The sequence below is a fragment of the Vombatus ursinus genome, unplaced genomic scaffold (genome assembly GCF_900497805.2).
Source record: "Vombatus ursinus unplaced genomic scaffold, bare-nosed wombat genome assembly UNPS02014768.1, whole genome shotgun sequence".
In the NCBI taxonomy this organism is placed as follows: Eukaryota; Metazoa; Chordata; class Mammalia; order Diprotodontia; family Vombatidae; genus Vombatus; species Vombatus ursinus.
In genome coordinates this window covers 37050009-37071061 of record NW_020954546.1, presented here as the reverse complement: position 1 = coordinate 37071061, position 21053 = coordinate 37050009, and the positions used below count along the sequence as shown (strand labels likewise).

General features: G+C 47.3%; 2 protein-coding genes across 2 annotated transcripts; one reads left to right on the top strand and one right to left on the bottom strand.

Annotated features, from left to right (window-relative positions):
- Positions 1 to 599: 599 nt before the first annotated feature.
- On the bottom strand, positions 600 to 4328 carry LOC114042824 (ankyrin repeat domain-containing protein 34A). Its single transcript, XM_027861552.1, has 2 exons — positions 4250 to 4328; positions 600 to 3722 (listed from the first exon to the last, which is right to left on the bottom strand). The coding sequence occupies exon 2, from the start codon at positions 3592 to 3594 to the stop codon at positions 2107 to 2109; it is 1488 nt and encodes a 495-aa protein (XP_027717353.1). The 5' UTR covers positions 3595 to 3722; positions 4250 to 4328; the 3' UTR covers positions 600 to 2106.
- Positions 4329 to 6055: 1727 nt separating this feature from the next.
- Positions 6056 to 12355, top strand: LOC114042788 (DNA-directed RNA polymerase III subunit RPC7-like). Its single transcript, XM_027861506.1, has 8 exons — positions 6056 to 6361; positions 8566 to 8739; positions 9224 to 9353; positions 10594 to 10662; positions 10923 to 10979; positions 11253 to 11326; positions 11455 to 11562; positions 11853 to 12355. The coding sequence occupies exons 2-8, from the start codon at positions 8608 to 8610 to the stop codon at positions 11937 to 11939; spliced, it is 657 nt and encodes a 218-aa protein (XP_027717307.1). The 5' UTR covers positions 6056 to 6361; positions 8566 to 8607; the 3' UTR covers positions 11940 to 12355.
- Positions 12356 to 21053: the final 8698 nt, after the last annotated feature.

The window sequence follows — 21053 nt, the reverse complement described above, 5'->3', positions numbered from 1 at the left end:
GGAATCCAGGCGTCTTCGAGGAAGGCGGGTCAAAATCTGGACGCCTCCAAAGAGGATCTGTGTTAGTGGGCGAAGGGAGGCGGGATCAGGCGGAAGCGAGCAGCTGTGAGACCGCTAGATTCTAAAGCATCCGCCCATTTTGACCCTTCTTGGGGGCTGGCGGCTGCTGACGGTCTTTGCTTCGCCGTCTCTTCCTTTGGTGGAGGTGGGGACAACATCTGGATGGATTTACAGTTAGGCCCCGAGATCCCAAGACTTGGCCCCTAGCGTCCGCTGGGCGTCCGGCCAGAAAGCGGGATTCTTCTGGGTGCCCGGACTCTAGCACCTCCCGGTTAATTGATGCAGTCTTACCCGGCTGGGTGACATCAAGTCCTGCTGGCCCCTCGGGGAGCCTTCTGGAGGCAGAGAGGCTCTCGGGAGCCGAGGGAAGCGCGGAGGTTGCAAGCAGGGACCACACAAGGACCAGGATGACCGTTTAAACTCCAGGCGGAACCCCCTGAGTACCTCGGGGGAGGGGGCGGGGGAGAGGGCGGGGGAGAGATGTAGGGGAGGGGGAATAGAACAGGTATCTCTGGAGGTTACCCGGTCGGACTTGCCTGCCTGGGTTTGTGTAGGAAGTGAAGTCCAGGCGGAGAGGCTGAGGACCCTTGCTGGGTGGGGAGGGGCGGTGTCCGTGAAAGTGGTTTGATATCCTCAGATCAGTGGATCATTAAGCGTGTTAAACAAAGTGGTGAAGTAGAAAGAGCCCGGGAGGCAACTAGATCTTGGACGAATTCATTCCTGTTTATTTACTGATGGAATCATAGGCCAGTTCTTCAGTCTCTCCAACTCAGTTTCCTCATCTATAAAATGGGTATAACAGTTGCCCTACGTTTCTCATTGCGTTGTTTTGATGTAAAAAGCACTTTGTTTACCTCTGAGCACTAAATCCATATGTTCTATCCTTATCTTTAGGTGAATCTGAGATAGCTAGATCCTAGGGATCCAAAGGAAAATAAGAGGAAAGAACTGAAATTTCAAGATGAGGAAATGAAAGTTGTTAGCGTTTCCTCTACCACCATTGCAGGGCTTTCACTAATCTTTATGTTATGATCTTTAAGTTATGATCAAGATTAGATTCAGTATTGCCCAGCCCTTTCCCTCCTCCCAAGTGAGTGGAAAGACGTGGTTGAAACTTCTGAACACCTTTATTTTGATATGTCCAGAGGGGGATTCAGATCACTGCCCTCCTCTGCCTTAGAGAGGACAGAAGCTCACATGAAAGAGCAGTCTGGACTGCATGCCCCACTCCTCCTGGGAAGACAAGACAACCTGATATAATGAATTGATTTGGGGTAAGGGAGTATCTGGTCTATTGGAGGCAAAGAGGGAAGAGTTGAGGGAACAATGAGGGGAGTGGCAGAGCTGGGTGCCTCAAGAGGTTCCCTCCCAGACGGAGAACTCAGGGGTGAGAAAGCAACATTTTCCCGAGTTGTGTGGGGTGTGGAAGTCGGGAAGGGAGAGCAGAGGATCAGAGAACCCAGAGAACCTAGTAAGTAGGTTAAAGGGGATCCCAAAAGAGTCAAGACATTTCCACTGGGATTGGGTGTGTAAATAATGCATTATAGGGCATGTGCCACTGTACTTAATAAATAGAAATAAATAATTGCAAGCACAAGAAGGTAAAGGATCGTGGAGGGTTTTCTTTTGGGGGGAGGGGTGTTAGGTTAGGCACTAGTCATTAGCAGGTAACGTCACTGCCAGTGAACAAGTGCAAATATGTTTGGGGGCCCTTGTGCCAATGAGCACCTTTGACCTTATGGTGCATGCAAGTGCATAGTGCCTGTGAGTTCCTGCTGATCCCACATGCAAGTGCATGGTTGCATCAGCCACACACACAACCCCTATATATGCGTGACTACCCAGTACATGTGAGAAGCCTGGTGACCTTTCAGGTAAAGTGCTCTGTGCCCGTGAACATGTGCATCTCTGCAAAGAGTGCACTATGCAGTGCCTAGGAGCAACATACAAGTGGCCTCTAGTGTGTGTGCATGGTGCATTTGAGCTGGTGGCCTCACCTGCCCTGCCATAGCCTTGTCCACACCATTCCAAGCTCCTCTTAACCCCTCAACGCCCTTGTTCTCCTGGTCCCCCTAGACTCTGGAACCCCCCTAGCTGTCTGATCTGCTCTGTCTGCATGGAGTGGCGTCTCACTAATTTCCGCTTGGCTCTGGGAGACCCAAGGCCCCCGGAATAATGGGGAGCAGGGAGGGATGGAGCCCGACACCCTGGCAGAGGTCGAATGTCTGGGATGGGAGGGTGGGGACTGACATTGAGTGGTGGCAGGAAGCCTGGCCGGGTATGGGAGATGTGGTCCAGGAGCAACGTCCCAGAGCCCCTCCGTTCCAGCAGCCCAGGACTCCGTCTCCGCCCACTCAGAGGAGACACCGCCCCCGGAAGGCTCTCTTGAGACTGCCCAGGTGAAGGAACTGAGCTGGCCTGAGGGAGGGTGAGTGGGGAAGCGCTGTACCGGCGGCGCTCATGAGACAAGCGACTAGAGTCCACAGAGTCAGTGCATAGGTGACTGGGGCCGTCTACCTCCACCGGCTCCATGCGGCTCAGCTTCTGCTTCAGCCCGGGCAGGGGAACCGATTCCTGGGCCTCTGGCGCCGTGTTGCGCCGGGAAAGGGCCCCTCCACCTATCACTTTTTCAGCCCACGGGGGTGTTTCCTCAGGCCCCTCGGTGCTGTGGCGCCGAGAGAGCCGAGGTCGACTAGTCAGCGCCAGGCCGTTAAATTCGGCAATCAATCGGTCAGTCGCTGGTCGCCCCTCGGCTGGCGGGAGCGGTTGAGGGGCGACTAGTCCCCAAGGCTCGGAGTTGAGCCTCTTGAGTGGTTTAGGTGGAGGGTGGCGGGGCGGTTTGGGGAGGGGTTCGGAAGAAGCGGGGTCGTCTGGGGGCTTAGGGAGGGGGAATTCGAACACGTCTCGCTTCTCCTCCTCCTCTTGCGCCCGGGGAGACAGCACTGCTTTTCCTCCCCCTCCAGTCTGCAGTTGGATTTCCGAAGGCGACATGCAAACCCCTGGGCTTGGGACTGGGGTGGGCGGGTCTTCGACCCCCGGCGAGGGAGGAGAATTGAGATACTGCCGGGTCTTCTTAGTGCCCGATGGCGAAGTGTCCGTAGTAATGATGATGACTTCTGTGCCCTTGGCTTTGCAGGCTTCCAGCAAGGCTGAGAGGGTCTCGCGATCACCGCGGTCCAACGCGTGGACTAGAGCTGAGGCGCCAGCGTGGTCGCGGGCCGACGGGTCCGCGCCGTGGGCTAGAAGAAGGGTGGCTACTGCAGCTCCTCCACCGCCGGCGCAGGCGTGCATGAGAGCCGTGCGCCCCAGCCGGTCGGCTATGTTGGGGTCAGCGCCCTGCTCCAGTAGGTAGCGTACCATGCGGGCCCGGTTCTCGGGGTCGTCGTAGCGGGCCCGACAGGCAGCCATCAGTGCAGTCTCCCCCTGCGCGTCGCCCTCATTCACGTAAGCACCTCCCTCTAAGAGCAACCGAGTCAAGCGCAGCTTCCCCTGCCCCACTGCCCGCAGGAGAGCGTGCCCCTCGGCGTGCAGCATGGCCAAGGTGGTGGATGGGAGAAAGGCAGCGGCTGAAACTACCAGAAGAAGAGGTGGAGAGGGAGATGCGGGACAAGGATGGGGACAGTGCCTAGAGGAGGACTGAGGCTCAGCAGCTACGGTGCTCCCTGTCAGAGAGATAGACCAACATTGACAGACACAAGCATAGAGACAAGACAAGGAATCATAGAGATACAGAGATTTGGAGTGGGTCACCGTGGCACACAGTTCCGTCCTCTGCCCCATGCCACTATGCCCCCCTAAATGCTTGTCTGAAAAAAGAGCTCGCGTGCACCCGCCTGCGATGAATGCTCGTGCAAGTGCGTGTGTGCACGCGCGGGAATGTCCGCACCCCAACCTTCACCCTCAGCCCCCGAGCCATTTCCAGCCACCGATTTTCCCCATCCTCTCTCCAAAATAGCTCTTGCCAGAGCGCAGACCTCCCCTCAGTAGCACCACTTCCCCCTTCCCACGCGCACACCCATACATTCCCAGTGCCTTCCCCCTTTCCTCGGAGCCACAGCTCTGGGAGGGGTCGCGGCTCGGGTCCAAGGGTCTTAAACTGGAAGAGGGAAGAGTCCAGAGTTCCCCTTTCTCCAGTTGTGTTCCCTATCTCCCGCTCCTTGTTCCCCTCCCAGGCGGTGTGCCCAGATACCTGTATGTCCGCAGAATCTCCTCCCGGCCAGGGCCTGGGTTGGGACCCGGACCAGGGTGCAGTCTGGGTGAAGAAGCCGGGTCCTTAAGCACCCACATGGTGAGGGTGGGCTTCTGTGGCCCCCACTGTATCTGTGCTCGAGCCTAGGTTCCACTGCTCCAGATCCCTCCTCCCGTGCGCCCCGGGCGCAGCGCCGGCTGGGGGGGGGGAGGCGGAGCTCGACAGAGCTATTTATAGACGTGTCTCTGCGGGTGGGGGTGGCAGGCACCAAATCTGCTCCTTTCCCAATCCCCCATAAAAACCCCAGAAAACAAAACCCACTGCCCCAGGTTTTCTAAGCCTGACTAACATATCTTAGCCATTTAAACCTAGCTATTTGTAGAATCCAGTCCTAAGTTGGGTATCTCTTCTCTCCCTAGCCCCATCAGGGCTGCCTGCACAAATTCTAGCTAGGCTTCCCCAGCTACCAATTTCCAGGACTTGACGTGTTGTGGCTGTGGGCTATACCTGACAAGTCACACGTGACACAATCACACTCTCAAAGGTTGTTGGACCCAGACATCGTAAATCCAAGTTCTATGAAAAAAGGAGACCAAGAGCTCTGCTTAATGTGTCCATATTTGGTCTATAAAAGACCCCAGCACAGAGCTCTGGTGTCTGGTGTATGCCCTTCCTTCCTAAAGGGAGCACAAAGTTACAGACATGTGGAACTCAGCCCTTCCGGGTTGGTCTCTTAGCCAGAACTAGGGAAGGTAGGTGTGGACGATGGTTGTTTTTTGGACACAATAGAGTAAATCTTTCATTCCTTTCCTCTTTTTCTATCTCGGGGTGGGGGGCGGGAAGGAGGAGACAATGAGGCAAACGGAGAGGCCGAAAGCAGTCTATGTATTAAAAGGTTTTTATCTCCCTTTGATTCTGTACTTCTTCCTCCTTTGTACTTTGTCAATCTTCCTGGCCATCTCCCTTTGCCTTTTTTTCTCCTATCTCTCCCTCTGTCTCTGTCTCTCTGTGTCAGTCTCTGTCACTGTCTGTCTCTTTCTCTCTGCCACCTGCCCTGTCTCCATGGTTACCATGACTCCCATCTGTGCTGTTTGGGAGTAAGTATGTGTCCAGCTGGGAGGTAGCATGGAAAGTGGGGGATTTGGGGAGGATCTATGGGACTTGGAGAGATTCACATGGTCCCTAGAGCAACTGGGGGAGGGGGCTGGTAGTGATATTAAAAAAAAAAAAAAAAAAACAACACCAGGACTGAATGTTAGAGAAGAGGAGTCATTCCCCAGCTCAATTTCACCCTTAGGAGTCCACTACTATTCTCACTCCCCAGACAAGTATTCTTGTGTCTAACTTCCAGTTTCAGTCTAAGCTCTCTATTCATCATTCATAGAGAAGGAGAATAGTAGGAACCCCCTTGGCCTTAGAATAGTCCTTTATGCATGTCCAGAAAAAGCAAGAGAGCAGTGGGAAACAGACTGGGAACCCGGGAGTCCTGGTTCCCTAATCTTCAATCCCTCTGTTCCCCCTCTCTGTTCCCAGCTCTCACCGACTCTGCAGCAACCCACAGAATGGTATTTTTAGTAAGGAAGTGAGGGGGGAGGATTCAGTACGTGCAGAATTTAGAGAAAGAAGGGTGGTATATAGGAAAGGAGTAGGGCGGGAGGCGGGACATTCTGCAGCAGCCCGCACAGCAAGACTTATCTCTGAAGGGCTGATTTCTAGGAGACTCCTTGGGGGAGGCCCACCCTGAGGGAGCTCTTTTAATTTTGTGATATTAGGGCAACTCTTGGAGCTCTTCGCTTTTTTCAGAGCTCTCACATTCTGGAGCTCCTCCACCACGGTCTCATACCGAAATAACTTGACCCCACTGTCTCAGTCCCCCAGTCTTTTCACCGTTCTCAGTATGCCTGGATTCCCAAAGCCCACACATATCTATTACTACTCACGGCCCTGCCTCCTTATCTGCATGTGTGCGGACGCCCCGCCCGGCTCCTCTTCCATTGGTTCTGAGAACTCACCAATAGGGATGGCAGAGAGGTGGGCCTAGAACCCAGCGGACTGGCTGACCGGACGCAGGCTTGGCGGCTGCGTGGGTACCGCGTGGGGGAGGGGTTCCAGGTAAGAACTGAACCGAGGCTCCACGGTACCTGGCCCGCTGCTCGGTCTGTTTCACCCCTGGCCGGCTCGCAGGCTCTGGGACAGAGGGAGGGCCGAAGCAACCACGGGTCAGCTTTCTCCAGCCGCCCGACTGCCCCCCCTCAACTTCCCCCCCCCCCCAGCTCCCTACCTCCCAATATGTGTGTGTGCGCGTATGCGCGCGCGGGTGGTCCGGGTGTTGGGGGTGGAGAAAGAATGTGTGCCGCCGTGTGCGTGTGTGTGCATGCGTGTGCGCGTTTTGTGAGAGGCACCCAGCAAAGACCTACTTCGTGTTGGGAGGTTTACCCTCTTTCCTTTGCCCAATAGAAGATTCACATAATATCATGAATTTAGAGTTGGAAGGGACATCAGACTTCAGTTAGTTTAACCACGTTTTACAGATGAGTAAACTGAGGCAGAGGTTAAATGACTTTACCAAGCCACCAGGGGAGGAGGTAGTAGAGTTATGATTTGAACTCCTGCTCCGTGACACCAAATCCAGCACTCTTCCCCTCCGACCAGAAGCTCTCCCTGGTTGCCCGAGCAACCTGGACCTCTCTTATCTTCTTCTTTTGAAAGACAATCGTCCTCGCCCTGGACCAATCCAATATCAGACCATGGAATAACAAGATCTAAAACTATCAGGATTTCACAGATGAGGACACTGAAAAGCAAGTTTGAATTCGAACTCAAGTCCTCTGACTCAAAGGCTCTTGCCATCTACATGCCTTACACTAAGCCAGTTGCAGGGATTCAGAAGAATCGTAAAATACAGCCTCCGACCTCTGGGACATTACAGTCTAATTGGAGGGACTCGATTGAAATGAATGAAACAATTAAAAGCCATTAGAGACATAAAATCTTTAGAAACAGCATATAATCAAGAACCATCTTTTGTGATTCAGACTAAATGCAGTAATGGGGCTGGAGGCAACAGTAAAGATTATTAGTATTAGGGAATAATGACAGACTAGTTTGGATAGGTAAAGTGGGTTGGGATTGTGGAGGTCCTTACCTGAATTAAGAATTAAACCTTTAGGGCAAAGGTGTCAAATGTGAGACCCAAGAGAACACTGCCTGGTGCTGCCTGAACTGAATTAAAATGTAATTAGGAAATATTTAACAAAAAATAAAAATGCAATAGAACATAGATAATGTTAATATATGGTTTCCTAAGTCAATTTGTGGCCTGTAAGGATCCTTATGTATATATGGTTTAGTGCCCCCATGTTTATTTGAGTTTACACTAAGATACTCTAAGACTATAAATTATGGAACAGTTACTGGTCTGCATAGGTAAAGGGAATTTCCTACCCTGCTGAAACTGAAAGAAGCCCTCTCCCCAAAACCAAGCAGCAGCACAATCATAATCACCAACGATAGCCGATATTTCTGTAGCCCTTGAAGGCTGTTTTGCAAAGGACTGTGATATACATTATCTCATTTGATTCTCACAGCCCTGTGAGAATATGTTCCAAAAACAGAGGCCTAGAGAGGAGGCATTGCTCCTTGGAAGGAGTACTCAATCTGAAGTCAGAAGACCTGGGTTCAAATTCTGACTCTGATACTATTTGTGTGGCCTTGAGCAAGTCACTTCATGAGACTCAGTTTCCTCATCTATAAAATGAAGGGAGGGAGGGTGAACTTGTTAGCTTCTCCAGTCACTTCCTGCTCTAAAGCATTTATTCTATGAAGGAAACTGTCTGGCTAGTAAATATAGTAAATAGTAAATATCAAAGCTAGAATCTTGAATACAGTGCTTTTTCCACCATTCGTGAATTGAAGATTGGAAGCAAAGAGGCCTAGTTAGAGGGCTATTGCAGTAATCCAGGCCTAAGTTGGTAAGGGCTTCAACTGAGGGGGCAGGAGGAGCAAGAGAGGTAGATGTGAGATATTACAAATAAAAATGTCAAGGACTTGGTAATAAACTGGATATAGAAGGCAAGGGGAAAGGGCGGGATTAAAGAGCGCAGGTAGCGATGTGATATGGAAATATAATTTTTTGCTGATTCTGGGATAAAGAAAAAAAAATTCAACATTCAGGAGGCAGGCAGATTTTAGATGAGTGGGTGGTAGGTCGAGGAAAAAGCCAATGGAGTACTTGGAACCAAAGGCCATTGGCTGTCAGCATAGTGGGGGACCTCATCAGTCTCACATTGTGTCTTCATTTTTCTCTTTTTTATCAGGCTTCGCCCATCTGATCTCTAAACGGCCAGGCCCCGCCTACGATGGCCAGCCGGGGTGGGGGCCGGGGCCGAGGCCGGGGTCGAGGTCAACTGACCTTCAACATGGAGGCTGTGGGCATTGGGAAGGGGGATGCTCTGCCCCCTCCCACCCTCAAGCCCTCCCCACTCTTCCCTGTGAGTGCTCATACTTCACTAAGACTAGTCATTCTATCCTGGCAGTAATCAGCTCTTCTCTCTCATGACTGCCCATAGAAAATCACAGAATCCTAGAAGTTGTCTGGGCCCTCCTGAAATCCTTTTCATCCTCCTTTCTCTATATATATATTCTCCAAGGAAGGAAATAACCATGTTTTATCTTGCTATGTCCCTAGACTCCCCATACTTTTTAGGGTATCCTTGTAGAGAACCAATCTCTCTCCTGCTGTAATCTTACCCCCATATCTTCCAACACTACAGACACATATAAACATACATACATGCCCACATTCCCCTCATCCTTTGTTTTACACTCTGTGGTGGTGAGGAAAGAAGATCCTCCTTTCTCCAGATAGTTCCTGCCATACCCCTCAAATCCAGCACCACCTTCCCACTCCAAAGAGCTATCCTGTCATCTCCAGCCCTAACCACGCTGACCCCTGCCCTTCCTGCTCTCACCTAGCCCCTGGAATTCCGTCCAGTGCCACTGCCCTCTGGAGAAGAAGGTGAGTATGTTCTTGCACTGAAACAGGAGCTACGGGGGGCCATGAGGCAGCTTCCCTACTTCATTCGTCCAGCCGCACCTAAGAGAGGTAAGTTGGAATTCCACTCTTTTGTCTTAAGTAGGTCCAGTGTATATAGCAGCCCTCCATCAGGCCATAGGTAGAGAGACAAAGGAAAGAGACAAATATAACAAAGAAAAGAAACAAATACATATAGCTATAGGTGTAAATATAGATATACACACATATGTGAAACAAATACATAGATCTATATATACATACACACATATGGACGTATTGTGTCTCCAGTGCCTATAGTTGTATGTGTATATATGTATATTTTTACATACACACTTTAATGAGAATGATACAATCCATAGCCTTGAAGACCTCATGATCCAAAGGAGAATAACACAGAGTCTTTGTCTTTGGAGTGCCCTCAGCCTAGTAAAGGAAAAGTCACATATACATAGGAAACAAGTTTAAGACTACAAAACGCCCTAGTTCAATACTTGGTTATCCATAGGCATGGAGGAGAGAAGAGGCATGTCTGAATCAAAATGGCAGCTAATCCCTAGTGTTCCCTTGGGCATTGGCACACATTATATTTTATAGAGTAGATTTCTTTCCTTAATTAAGCTGTAGACTGATAATAAATGTAGTTAGTGTTCTCTGAGCACACATGGAACGATAATGTAGAGAGGCGTCCCAGGCATGTGCTAGGTGGGGCAGGCTGAATCCTTCCTGAGTACCGAAATTGACTGTTCACATAAATCAGGAGTTGGTTATGTAGACTAGAAATTGAGATACAGTTCTTCTGAGTGAATGGGGGGAAAAGGGGCCACCAAAGAGTAGACAAAGAGTACTTAGAACTGAGTAGATTTGATTATTCTTGGAAGACTTGTGTTTTAAGCCAGGTTCCCTAAACAAGGAGGGAGGAATTTTGGCAAGCTTGAGTAGGACATTCCAGGAGATATTTAGGAATGAGTCAAGACATTAGGAGCATGTTAACCTAGTGGGAGTACAGACATACCCCTTCGTTTCCCCCCATAGTGCCTTGTACAATGTTCTGTAGAGTGTAGCTGATCAATAAATATTTAATGAATAAATGAATGAGCAGAATCTTTGTTGGGGGAGTAATGAAAAATGATACTGGTGACTTTGGAGAATTAGTAGAAGAGCCTTTAAGTCTATTTCTGAAGCTCTGAGTGTGATCAGGATAGAGGACAGAGTGCCTAGGTGCTATGGAAACGTTGTCCCCAGGCACCACCACTCTGTTCGGGGGCCTCGAAGGGAAGAAGCCTCTGATGCCTGCTATTTGATTCTTCAGATGTGGAGCGTTATTCAGACAAGTATCAGATGTCAGGGCCGATTGACAGTGCGATCGATTGGAACCCTGGTATGTGATGGACCCCCTCAAAAGTCCCCAGAAATCGCCCCCATTCTTCCAAACACTCTTTAGCTCTCCTCAAACCCTCCCAGATATTCAGACACTTCCCCACAAACTCATTAGCCAACTGAGTGCCTTATAAACCTATCCCCCTCATATTCCCAAATCCTTGTGGAACATACCTCCCCGTGCCCCCTGTCAGCCATTTAACAATAGAAGACCCAAGTCTGGGGCCTACTGACCTCTGTCTCCTTCCCACTTTCCCCTAGATTGGAGGCGTCTTCCCAGAGAGCTCAAGATACGTGTTCGAAAACTACAGAAGGAACGTGAGTGCTGCTACATGACACAGGATGGGGGTGGGGGAACAAATGTTCCCCCCTCCAGCCTCCTGCAGGCTTCTGGAGAGCACCGAAATAGCTGACTGCCCGGCCCTTTCCCTCCCTCTGCCCCCATACAGTCTGTTCTATCGGCCACTCAGGGGCAGCAGAGTTCCATTGTTGAAGTGGCTTCCTAGTCATGAGCTGGGAGGAGGGAGCGAAGGCAGAGCAGAAATCTCAACCTGATGTTCCATTTTCTCCTTCCTCCCCTTCCCCCACCAGGGACAACCATCCTGATCCCCAAGAGGGCCCCTAAGACCCCAGTAGAGAAGGAAGAAACCATTCAAAAACTGGAGGTGAAGAGTGTGTGTGTTTTTGTGTGTGATCTGTAGGGGTCTGTCCATACTCTGATTTTGCCCTCTGGGGGCTGGGGCTAAATCTTTCTCTTGTTCACTCCTTTTCTTCTTTTCTCTTCCCCCGAAAGACCTTAGAGAAGAAGGAAGAGGAAGTGACTTCAGAAGAGGAAGAGGAGAAAGAAGAGGAGGAGAAGGAAGATGAGGAGGAGGAGGAGTATGATGAAGAGCATGAGGAGGTGAGAGAACGTCCCTCTTCACCAGATCCCCTTTTCTTTCCCTGCCAAAGGGTCCCAGGGTGCCTCAGACGGTTGGGGAGACCGGGTTCTAGAGAAATTCAGTCACCTGGAAGGACTGAAGCTGAAATAATGCAAGCATTTCTAAAAATTACTGTTCTTCTATTCAGTTATCTCATGCTTTTTTTCTAAGAGGTAGCTGTGGGTGGCCTCAGTGAAGCCTGGAATGACAGATGAAAGTGGGGAGAGTACCCCCTCACTCTTCCCTTTCACCTTTTCTCTGCCCCTTTCAGGAGACAGATTACATCATGTCGTATTTTGACAATGGAGAAGACTTTGGGGGTGACAGTGATGATAACATGGATGAAGCAATTTACTGAGGAAAAGCATTGGGTATCTCCCACTGCCCCAGCCTTCTCAGCTCTAGGGATTGGGAGACTGTTCTAGCCATCTGTGGTCATGGGCACACCATCCTTCTAAACCCGGCCAGAGACAGGACATTGCCTCCTTGAGGGGAGGAGCAGGAGGGCCTAGTGGCTACGGATAGCTCTCTTCCCCCAATTATGGTGGCTGGACCTTACCTCTGTTGCTTTGGAGCAGAGGTAAAGGACTGAATTTTTTTTTATTAGTTTCTGCCTTGAGGGGAAGAATCTGTAGAAGTTACAACTGCCCCCCTTTCCCCTGCCTACCTGTTCCCACCCTGTATAATTTTCTCTTTTTTGGAGAAAATTGGGGGTTGGGAAAAAGTAGGGATGAGGCCAGTTTTATGGTTTTTAAATAAAGTTTTTGTTCTCTATATTTGCCTTTTGTATTCTAGAAAAAGGAGGTGGGAGGGAGGAGGCATATAACTGGAACCTTGTCCTAGCTGGGATGATCATTACTAAGGGTCCCCATTACTGTGTAACTATATTTTATGGTGAGATGGTTCATCTTATTAATCCTCCCTGTCCCTACTTCCTCCCTTCCACCAGAGTCAGATACATATCTCTACCCTATCCACCCACCCGTTGGAACATTATTTTGAACATACATGAAAAAACATGTGCAGTGGAAGAAAACTAGGCAATGATACTGACCCTTGGATCCTCCTTTCCCCAGGAGAATTGAGAATCGGCTTGTTGACTGTTTACAGGAAGAGGCAAAGCCAGCCTTCCCTTTCCCATGCTTGCCTTTGGTTGCGTTCTTGTTTAGAAGAAATAGCTGTTGTTCTTTGGGGGGAGGAGGGAAGGAAAGTGCAGGTGCTAATAATAGAGACCTTCGACCGTCTCATATCCCTGAGGAACCTCGATTCAAGGTTTTCCCCTGGCTTAAGTGTTTTTCTGTGTGTGTTGCTGTCTCGATGATGGAGGTGAGAGCTGAAGGAGAACAGCTTAGTTACTTCCTATCTTTCCATCCCTGCACCCCTTCCTTTTTCACCTGTCCCCTGTAAGTGCCTTTTGTGATGGGGGAGGGGGGTGCCTAGGGTTACTCAGAGAGACGGCAGATAGAGATGTTCTCGCCCACGCGGCTCTCTCCTCCACCCCACCCTGGGGTGAGTCATTTCCTCAAAGTCTTGATTGGCTAATGAGGGAGTCCCAGGTTATTTTATTGGTTGGGACAGCTGGACATGCAGCAGCCACGGGCTCGTAGCGTGACCAGCCTGGGAACTGCTACTGAAACAGATACGGAAATAGAGATAAAATAGACAGAAATCCCACTGAGCCTACAAATCCTGAAAAGGGAGTTTGGGGGAGAGTGACAGAGAGGAGGGAGACCCTTAGAGATTCCACCAGTCTTATTAGGACTGAGTCCTAACTCTGCTCTGGGCAACAGAGACAGGCAGATTTGTGCATTAAATAGTACACAATGATAATACACTTAAATGATAAGTAAAAATAAGCAAATAAATAAAACACAATAATAAATTTGGGGCTAGTAGGTGGGGTAGAGGAGGTGATTCTATGACTCGGGATCAGGAGGGTTGAGACTGGATGTGAGGGGTCCTTCTTGTGGGGTTCCCAAAAATCCCACAGGTCAGGCGAAAAGTGGGTGTGGAGTGGGAAGAGAGGGGAACCGAAGAACAAAACAGGAACCAAAACTGTACACTCAGGAGTCAGTGGGCAGTTGGGATTAGGACTCAGTTTTTGTGATTACCACATTTCTCTGGGTCTCTTTTGCACTTATTTCTCTTTCCTATAGGGGAAGGGAAGGGAATAGGCATTTATATAGCATCTACTGTGTGCCTAGCACAGTGCTAAGTGCTTTTGCAAATATGATTCATTTGATCCTCACAACCCCGTGAGGTAGGTGCTGTGGGATGGGGCAGGGGGCAAGTGAACAGGGATGTAGGGTGGGAGAGCAGCATCTCACTCGGATTTCCCACAGCTGTCCTCAGTGTATGACCTCATTCTTCCAGGCAACAAAGATTTTTTTGAGCTCCTGCTCTGGGCAAGGTGCTCAAGGAGAAATCAAGGAGCAGACAAAGGCTGTGAGTCTACTCTGGGCAACCTGGACTCTTTCCCTTTTCCCATCAACTGCAATATATCTAGATCTGCATTGGAGACATTCCCTTCCTACTCCTGTCTGATATGTAATTGGGCAACATAGAAGAGCCTGGGCTCCTCCCAGGGCTTTCTTGGGTTCCCCCTGAAGGTGTCCATCCTGGAAAAGAGAAGACTAAGGAGGTAGGAAGAGAGAACATGGTGTGAAGATAGGGGTCAGCTAGGTAATATTCCATTCTTTGGCTGTGATTCCGCAGGTCCTCCACCCCTACAGGCCTGAGGAAAGGAGAATAAAAGTAAGAGTGGTAGTTCTGGTCATATGTCCTGCCTTGCAGTCTGCTTCAGCAGCCTCCTAAATGGTCTCTGGGGTTCAAATCTCTTCCCTTTCCCATTGATCCCTCACAAAATACCAAAATGATATTTCTTGAGCACAGGTCTGATCAGATCCTCCTGCCCAGTAAACTGTTGGCTCACCATTCTCTCTAGAATCAAATGCAGACACTCCTCTATGGCAGGTCACTAATTGGCTCCAGCTGACCTTTCCAGGCTCATTACTCTCCTTTAAGCACCCTATGGTACAGTCACACACATTCATCTCCCATCTCCAAGCATTTGCATCAGCTGCTCCCCTTGCCGCCTTACCACTGTCACCTACAATTCTTTGTTTCTTTCAAAGCTTAGCTCTAATGCCACCTCCTCCATGAGGTCTTCCCTGATCCTGGAAGCTGCTCGTGCATCCTCCAGAAAATTACTTTGAATGAAGTTTTTTTGTTTGTTTGTTTGTTTTGGTGAAGCAATTGGGGTTAAGTGACTTGCCCAGAGTCACACAGCTAGTGAGTGTTATGTGTCTGAGGCCAGATTTGAACTCAGGTCCTCCTAACTTTGAATGAATTTTAAATACATTTGTGCATAGAGATAGCATGGGGTGTGGTAGACAAAAGAGACCTCTTTAGTCAAGAAGACTTGGGTTCAGGTCCTTCCTCTGGCTGTATGACTGTGGTCCCAGGCACCTCTCTAAGACTCTAAATTGTGGAGTATAAGCCAATCTTCATCTGTACAGGGGGTTTCCTCATTGGGGATTTCCAATGCCAATGTAATCACAGGTCTGGTTAAACAACAACTTTCTTGTATACTCTACTTTGCTTCACTTGTCCAGTCTGATCTCAACTCCCCTCCCAGTATAAATTCATCATCTCTAATCTCACCATCATGTGACTAATTTAAGCCTTAATTGCCACCACCTCCCACAGCCTCTTCCCCACTTCTGATTGGAGAGTAGAGTACCATACTCCTCCCAATGCCTTCCTCTAGAGAGGGGAGAAACTGAGCTCTCAGATAACTCCACTTTGCATCTGCTGCCCTTTCTAGTTTCAACTCAGTGAAACAAGTTACCTCCTGGTCTTCCCTGCCCCCACTCTCATTTCCTGCCTCCTTTTGTAATGTCTCTTTTTTTGGATTGTAAGTTTGTTGAGGGTAGAGATTTTCTTTTTATTAATTTGTATCCCTGTGCTTGGCAGAGTACCTGGCACATAGTAGGTGCTTAATAAATGTTTATTGGATTGGATTGGATTAGATGCATGTTGTCTCCGGATAGAATGTAAGCTTCTTGAGGGCAGGTAAGCCTTTATTCCCAGTGCCTAGCTTAGTGCGTACACTTGTATGTATGGTGGTGATGTAGTGTAATGGATAGATAGCTGGCCTTGAAGACAAAAGACCTAGATTTATGTTCAGCTTCTGACATTGTCAGTATGACTCTGTGCCAGTCACTTAGTCTCTCAATGTCCTAGGCAGTTCTAAGACCATAAATTGCTGAGAAAATGCCAACCTGCAGGGATAGAGGGAGTTCCATATGCTAGTGAAATCACAGGTCCAATTCCTGGCAGGTACTTACCAAATGTTGATGATCTCAATAACTAAGGGACAAATAATTATGCCATATAACTGCCCCAATGCCAACTGGCAGGTAATCCGGTTCGTCAGAGTCATACAAAACGCTGGCCAGCCTCCTAAAGTTTTCTAAGAAACTATAATCACTGACGTTAATCTGGTTGAAAATACTTTCAATGACATTTTCATCCATTTTCCTTCAGTTTCTGCAGAAAGAATCTAGAGTTGAGACAAAAGATCCAGTGATATGAGACCTTAGGATAATAAACACCTCACGAGTTGGAGGGGACTGCAGACCATCAAGCCCAGCCTTATGCCTGAACAGGAATCTCTGTGACTTCTCCAGCATCATCACTTGAGGTTCATAGGATCATGGATCCAGAGCTAGGAGGGACCTTACTGCCCCTCTAGTCCAGTCCCCTCACTCGACAAATGAGGAAGCTGATGCCCTGTGCGGTTAAGTGACTTCCCCAAGGTCACCCAGCCAGTAAGTGGCATAGTCAGGATTCAAACTCAGGTCTCATGACTCCAGCTTCAGTGATCTTCCACTGCAATCACCCTATCTCACAAGTAGCCTGCCATTTTTGGACAGCTCTTATTGTTAGGAAAGCTGTCCTTATGTGGAGCCAATGTTGGCCTCTCGGCAGCTTTTACCCACTGCTCCTGGTTCTGTTCTCTTCTGTTCAGCAAAGCAAATCTAATTTACCTTTTAAATCAATGGTGTCAAACTCAAATAGACAATCCCCATGGAAAGATCCCTGCAAGCTGCATATTGACTTAGTTTTAAAATGCAACATTATCTGTGTTTTATTGTATTTTTATTTATTTTGTTAAATATTTCCCACTTACGTTCTAATCTGGCACAACAGTGCAGATGCTGTCTTTGACACCTCTGTTCTCCATGACAACCATTCAAATGTTTGATAGCTTGACCTTCTCCCTGTACCTCACCTCCAGTATTCTTCAGGCTAAATATCCTTTTCTCCTTCCATGATTCTTCATGGTAAAATTTTTGAGTGGCCTTACCATGCTGCCTTTTTCTGGATGCTTCCTGGCTTGTCAATATCCTTCCTCAAATGTGACACCCCCAAATGGACCTAGTATTCCACATGTGGTATGACCAGGGCTGAGCACAATAGAACTATTACCTCTCATTCGGTATACTATACTTCTATTAATTAATGTTATTATATTATTACTCTATATAATAACTGTCTATTAGATAATGATATTATTAAGTATAGTATCACAATATTATTATATATACTGTTATTAATATTAGCCTGGGATCAAATAAGATGTGTTTTTGTTGGTTGCAGTATTGTTGTAGCCAAATCACCCACATTAAGTTTTCAATTCCCTGGTAACCCCCAGTTTGTTTATTTGTTTTTAAATGAATTGTTGCCTAACCATTTGGTGCTTGCACATTTGATATTTTGAAAATAGTTCACTTATTTTTATTAATTTATTAGTTATTATTTTTGTTAAGTTATTGTCAGTCCAACCTTCTAACCTCTCAAGATCTTTTTAGATCTTTGATGGACCTGCTATGTAGCGGGCACTATGCTAGGCACAGAGGAACACAAAGACAAATTATGCAGGGACAACATATACATGTACAACCACATATATGTACATGCACATACCTGCACATTCATATATGTGTACATGTACATATATGTATATGTATATGTACATAAGCAAGATAATTTGGGTGAGGAAGACCTTTGTCACTGGAGGGAATCATAAAAGGCTTCGTGTACCAGGTAGCACTTAAGCTGAGTTTGGAAGGAAATCAGTGATTCTTCGAGAGGAGGGAGTGGATTCCATTCATGGGGTTTAGCCAGTCAGTGCCAAAGCACAGACAGTGACATTCAGTGCCCTGAGTGAGGATCAGTAAGAAGGGCAATTTGGCTGGACAATAGTGTATGAAAGGAAGTAATTTATCATGAGATTAGAAAAAGAGTTTGGGGGCCATTTGAGAAGAGTTCTAAATGCCAACTTTTGGGGGCTGTTCAGTTGTGTCTAACTCTTTATGATCCCATTTGGGGGTTTTCTTGGCAAAAATGCTACAGTAGTTTGCCATTTCCTTCTCCAGCTCAATTTACAGATGAAGAAACTGAGGTAAACAAAGTTAAGTGACTTGCCTGGGTCCCCACAGCTGAGGCCGAATTTGAACTCTGATCTTCCTGACTCCAGGCCCAGCACTCTATCCATTTAGCCACCTAACAGCCTCATTTTAAGGCTTAGAAGGTACTTTACATATATTATCTCATTTGCTCCTCACAACAATTTTGTGAGGTAGATACTGAACGGATTATTTTTATAATACTCATTTTGTAGTTATTTGAGGCTATAGTTATTTATAGTTATATGAGGTTGGGAGAAATAAAGTGGTCACCCATTTAGTAAGAGTCAGAATTTGAACCCAAGTCTCTCCTCACTGCAAGACCAGCATTTTTCCCACTATGCTACACTGAATTTAGATGACTGGGGTGAGACAAGAGTTCAGGGATCAGGAAAATGAGGAATCAAGAGGTCTAGGACCTGGAGGGTCAGAGGCCAAATGGGAGGGGTTATTTGGTCACTCTCATGGAGTCATCAGAAGACATTTTAGGATATGGGTTCGGAATCTTTGGCCTCGAGCCCACATGTGGCCCTCTAGGTCCTCAAGTGAGGCTTTGTTCGTGAACAAATCCTTTTATTAAGGGGATTTGTTCTATGACGTTTGGATTCAGTCCAAGGGCCAGACTTGAGGACCTTGAGGGCCACATGTGGGCTTGAGGCCGAAGGTTCCCCACCCCTGTTTTAGGCAGTCTCTCCCCCTCTAAAGATCCATGACAGCTAAAGATAACCAGAGTCAGGCATCTTCTCCAAGAACTTGTAAGTTGACCATCTGAGGAAAGAGCAGGTATAGGTGGTTAGTAATTCTTTGCTCCTGAAAAGAGCAAAGGTATCCTTGGGAAGAGGCCATGTACCCCAAACTCCCTAGGACTTAGGGGTCAAGCAATTTATTCCCCAATTACTGAGAAATAGGTCAATGAGTGACCAGGATTTGATGCTATGGTTGGGAAGCAGTTGTTGGGGGTGGAGGGTAGGGGGAGAGGATGGAGAGGATGATGGAGTATTTTCCATTTCTCCTTACGTAACTTACTTGGCTAGAGGAAGGGGGGGATTGTGGAATATTTATAAATGAATTAGACAAGAATAGCCTAGCCAGTTAAATCTGGCCAGACTGGGCCTTACCTTTCCTCCACTAACCTCTTCCCTGCTAAGTGCTCTTCCTTCAGTACGTCTCTGAGACCCCAGAACTGGGAGTAGATCCCAAGCTTTCCAATAACACCCTCAAGGTGTCTCCCTTTAATTTCTGCTGTATCTGAGTTTACCTCTCTACATGGGAGAAAGAGTTTTTTTTTTTCTCCCGGGAGTGGGCATTAAATGGAGAGATATTGAAATGATCATTTTATCCTTCTCTTCAACCAACTGGATATCCAGAATCTGAAAAACTTAATTCAGAATCTTTTGAGGAACCTAGGCTTTGGGTGGGCATCTAGGCATTGTTAACATCACACCTAAAATTCGCTGCCCCTAGGAAGGTGATGAGTGAACAGAGGTCTTGGTCATGAACTTCTTTAGAGCAAGGACTGACTTTTGTCTTTCTTTATATCTCTAGCACTTAGCAGAGTGCCTGGTACAAAGGAAGAGTTTAATAAATATTTTTTTGACTGACTCAGTTGGTAGTGCCATGATTACTGCCTCTTCTTTGACCCAGAGGATGTTCCCTATTCTTAAACTTCATTCTCTCCTAATGGGGACCATACCTTCTCATGACTCTCTTTCCCCACCAAGAACCTACCCTTATGACTTGATTTCCCTTTCTGAATAATGGAGTTGGGGAAGAAAAAATATCTGGCTCTTCCTTCCATCACTTCCCCTTCCTACCTAGGGTACAATTGAATTGAAACAGAAAGCAAGGAGATTGGACTTTAGAGAAATTTTCCCAAAAGTGAGGGGAAACTCCTACCATAGAAAATACAGGAGAAAACATGTCTGGGTAGTGATAGTAAACAGAAGGGCCCAGATGACTCCACCTCTTTGTTCCTCACCCTCCTATTATGCTCTGAACATTGCTAGAGATTTAGTCACCTCTGGGAAAGAAGGTACTGCCCCAGGGTAGAGGGAGTCTTAAAATAATAGCATCATAAAAAACTAGAGCTAGAAGGGATTCTAACCACCATCTGATGCGGTTTTCTTATTTCGTCGAAGAGGAAATAGAAGGCAGAGAGGTGGGGAGTTGCCCTAGTAATTAAATGCTTCTTTTTCTCTGATTATCTCTGCCAGAGAGCACTGACTGATGGGTGGTTAAAGTGACAGAAACTTAATGGGAAAGATATAGGTGATGAATTAATTACCTTCCACGATGTCAAGAGGCAGCTTAGTTTAGTAGCTAGTGTAATAAGCTTGGAGTCAAGAAGCTTTGGGTTTAGTTGTACCTCTGCACAGATGATAAAAAATGAGGGAACACTGCCAGTTATTGGCCCAACCATTAATTTGGAATTATGTGAGAAAAGTGATTGAATTGTTTATATCCCAAGATGGCAGATTAACAAAAAATAAACGATACATACCAAAAATACTAGTAGCAACTCTTGTTATTGTGGCTAATAGCTGGAAACAGAGGAGGTACAGATCAATTTTGTAGAAACAAATTGTGGTATATGAATGTGATGGAATGTTATTAAGGAAGCATGAAGAATTCAGAGAAACATGAGATTCAGATGAATTTATGCAGAGAGAGGAAAGAGTCAGAATGGTATATGTACAATGGCTAAAATGTCATTGAAGAGTACATTAAAGCACAAAAGAAATTGAATCAAATGCAAAGATTAATATTCATGTCTGATGATGCTGGAATACGCTTCTTTCTTCTCAACAGTGATGATAGATTAATGGTTAAGAAATAGTGTGTGCTTTGTCAGTCTCTCTGGCTAAATTGGAAGGTTTCGCTGAATGGTGTATTATCATTGTTGTAGGTGAAGGTACCATTCAGGGAAACTATTCGTGCCTGACCTGTGGTAGAGCCTTCTGAGCTTCTATTGCTCTGATCAAGCCATAGTGGGACACACT

What these genes read in the sequence shown, in the direction of transcription:
- LOC114042824 (XM_027861552.1), bottom strand. Translation starts at nt 3,594, where the DNA reads ATGCTGCACGCCGAGGGGCACGCTCTCCTGCGGGCAGTGGGGCAGGGG.
- LOC114042788 (XM_027861506.1), top strand. Translation starts at nt 8,608, where the DNA reads ATGGCCAGCCGGGGTGGGGGCCGGGGCCGAGGCCGGGGTCGAGGTCAA. An exon ending in TCCAGCCGCACCTAAGAGAG is followed by an intron (nt 9,354 to 10,593) that starts GTAAGTTGGAAT and finishes TTGATTCTTCAG; the next exon opens with ATGTGGAGCGTTATTCAGAC. An exon ending in ATGATGAAGAGCATGAGGAG is followed by an intron (nt 11,563 to 11,852) that starts GTGAGAGAACGT and finishes TGCCCCTTTCAG; the next exon opens with GAGACAGATTACATCATGTC.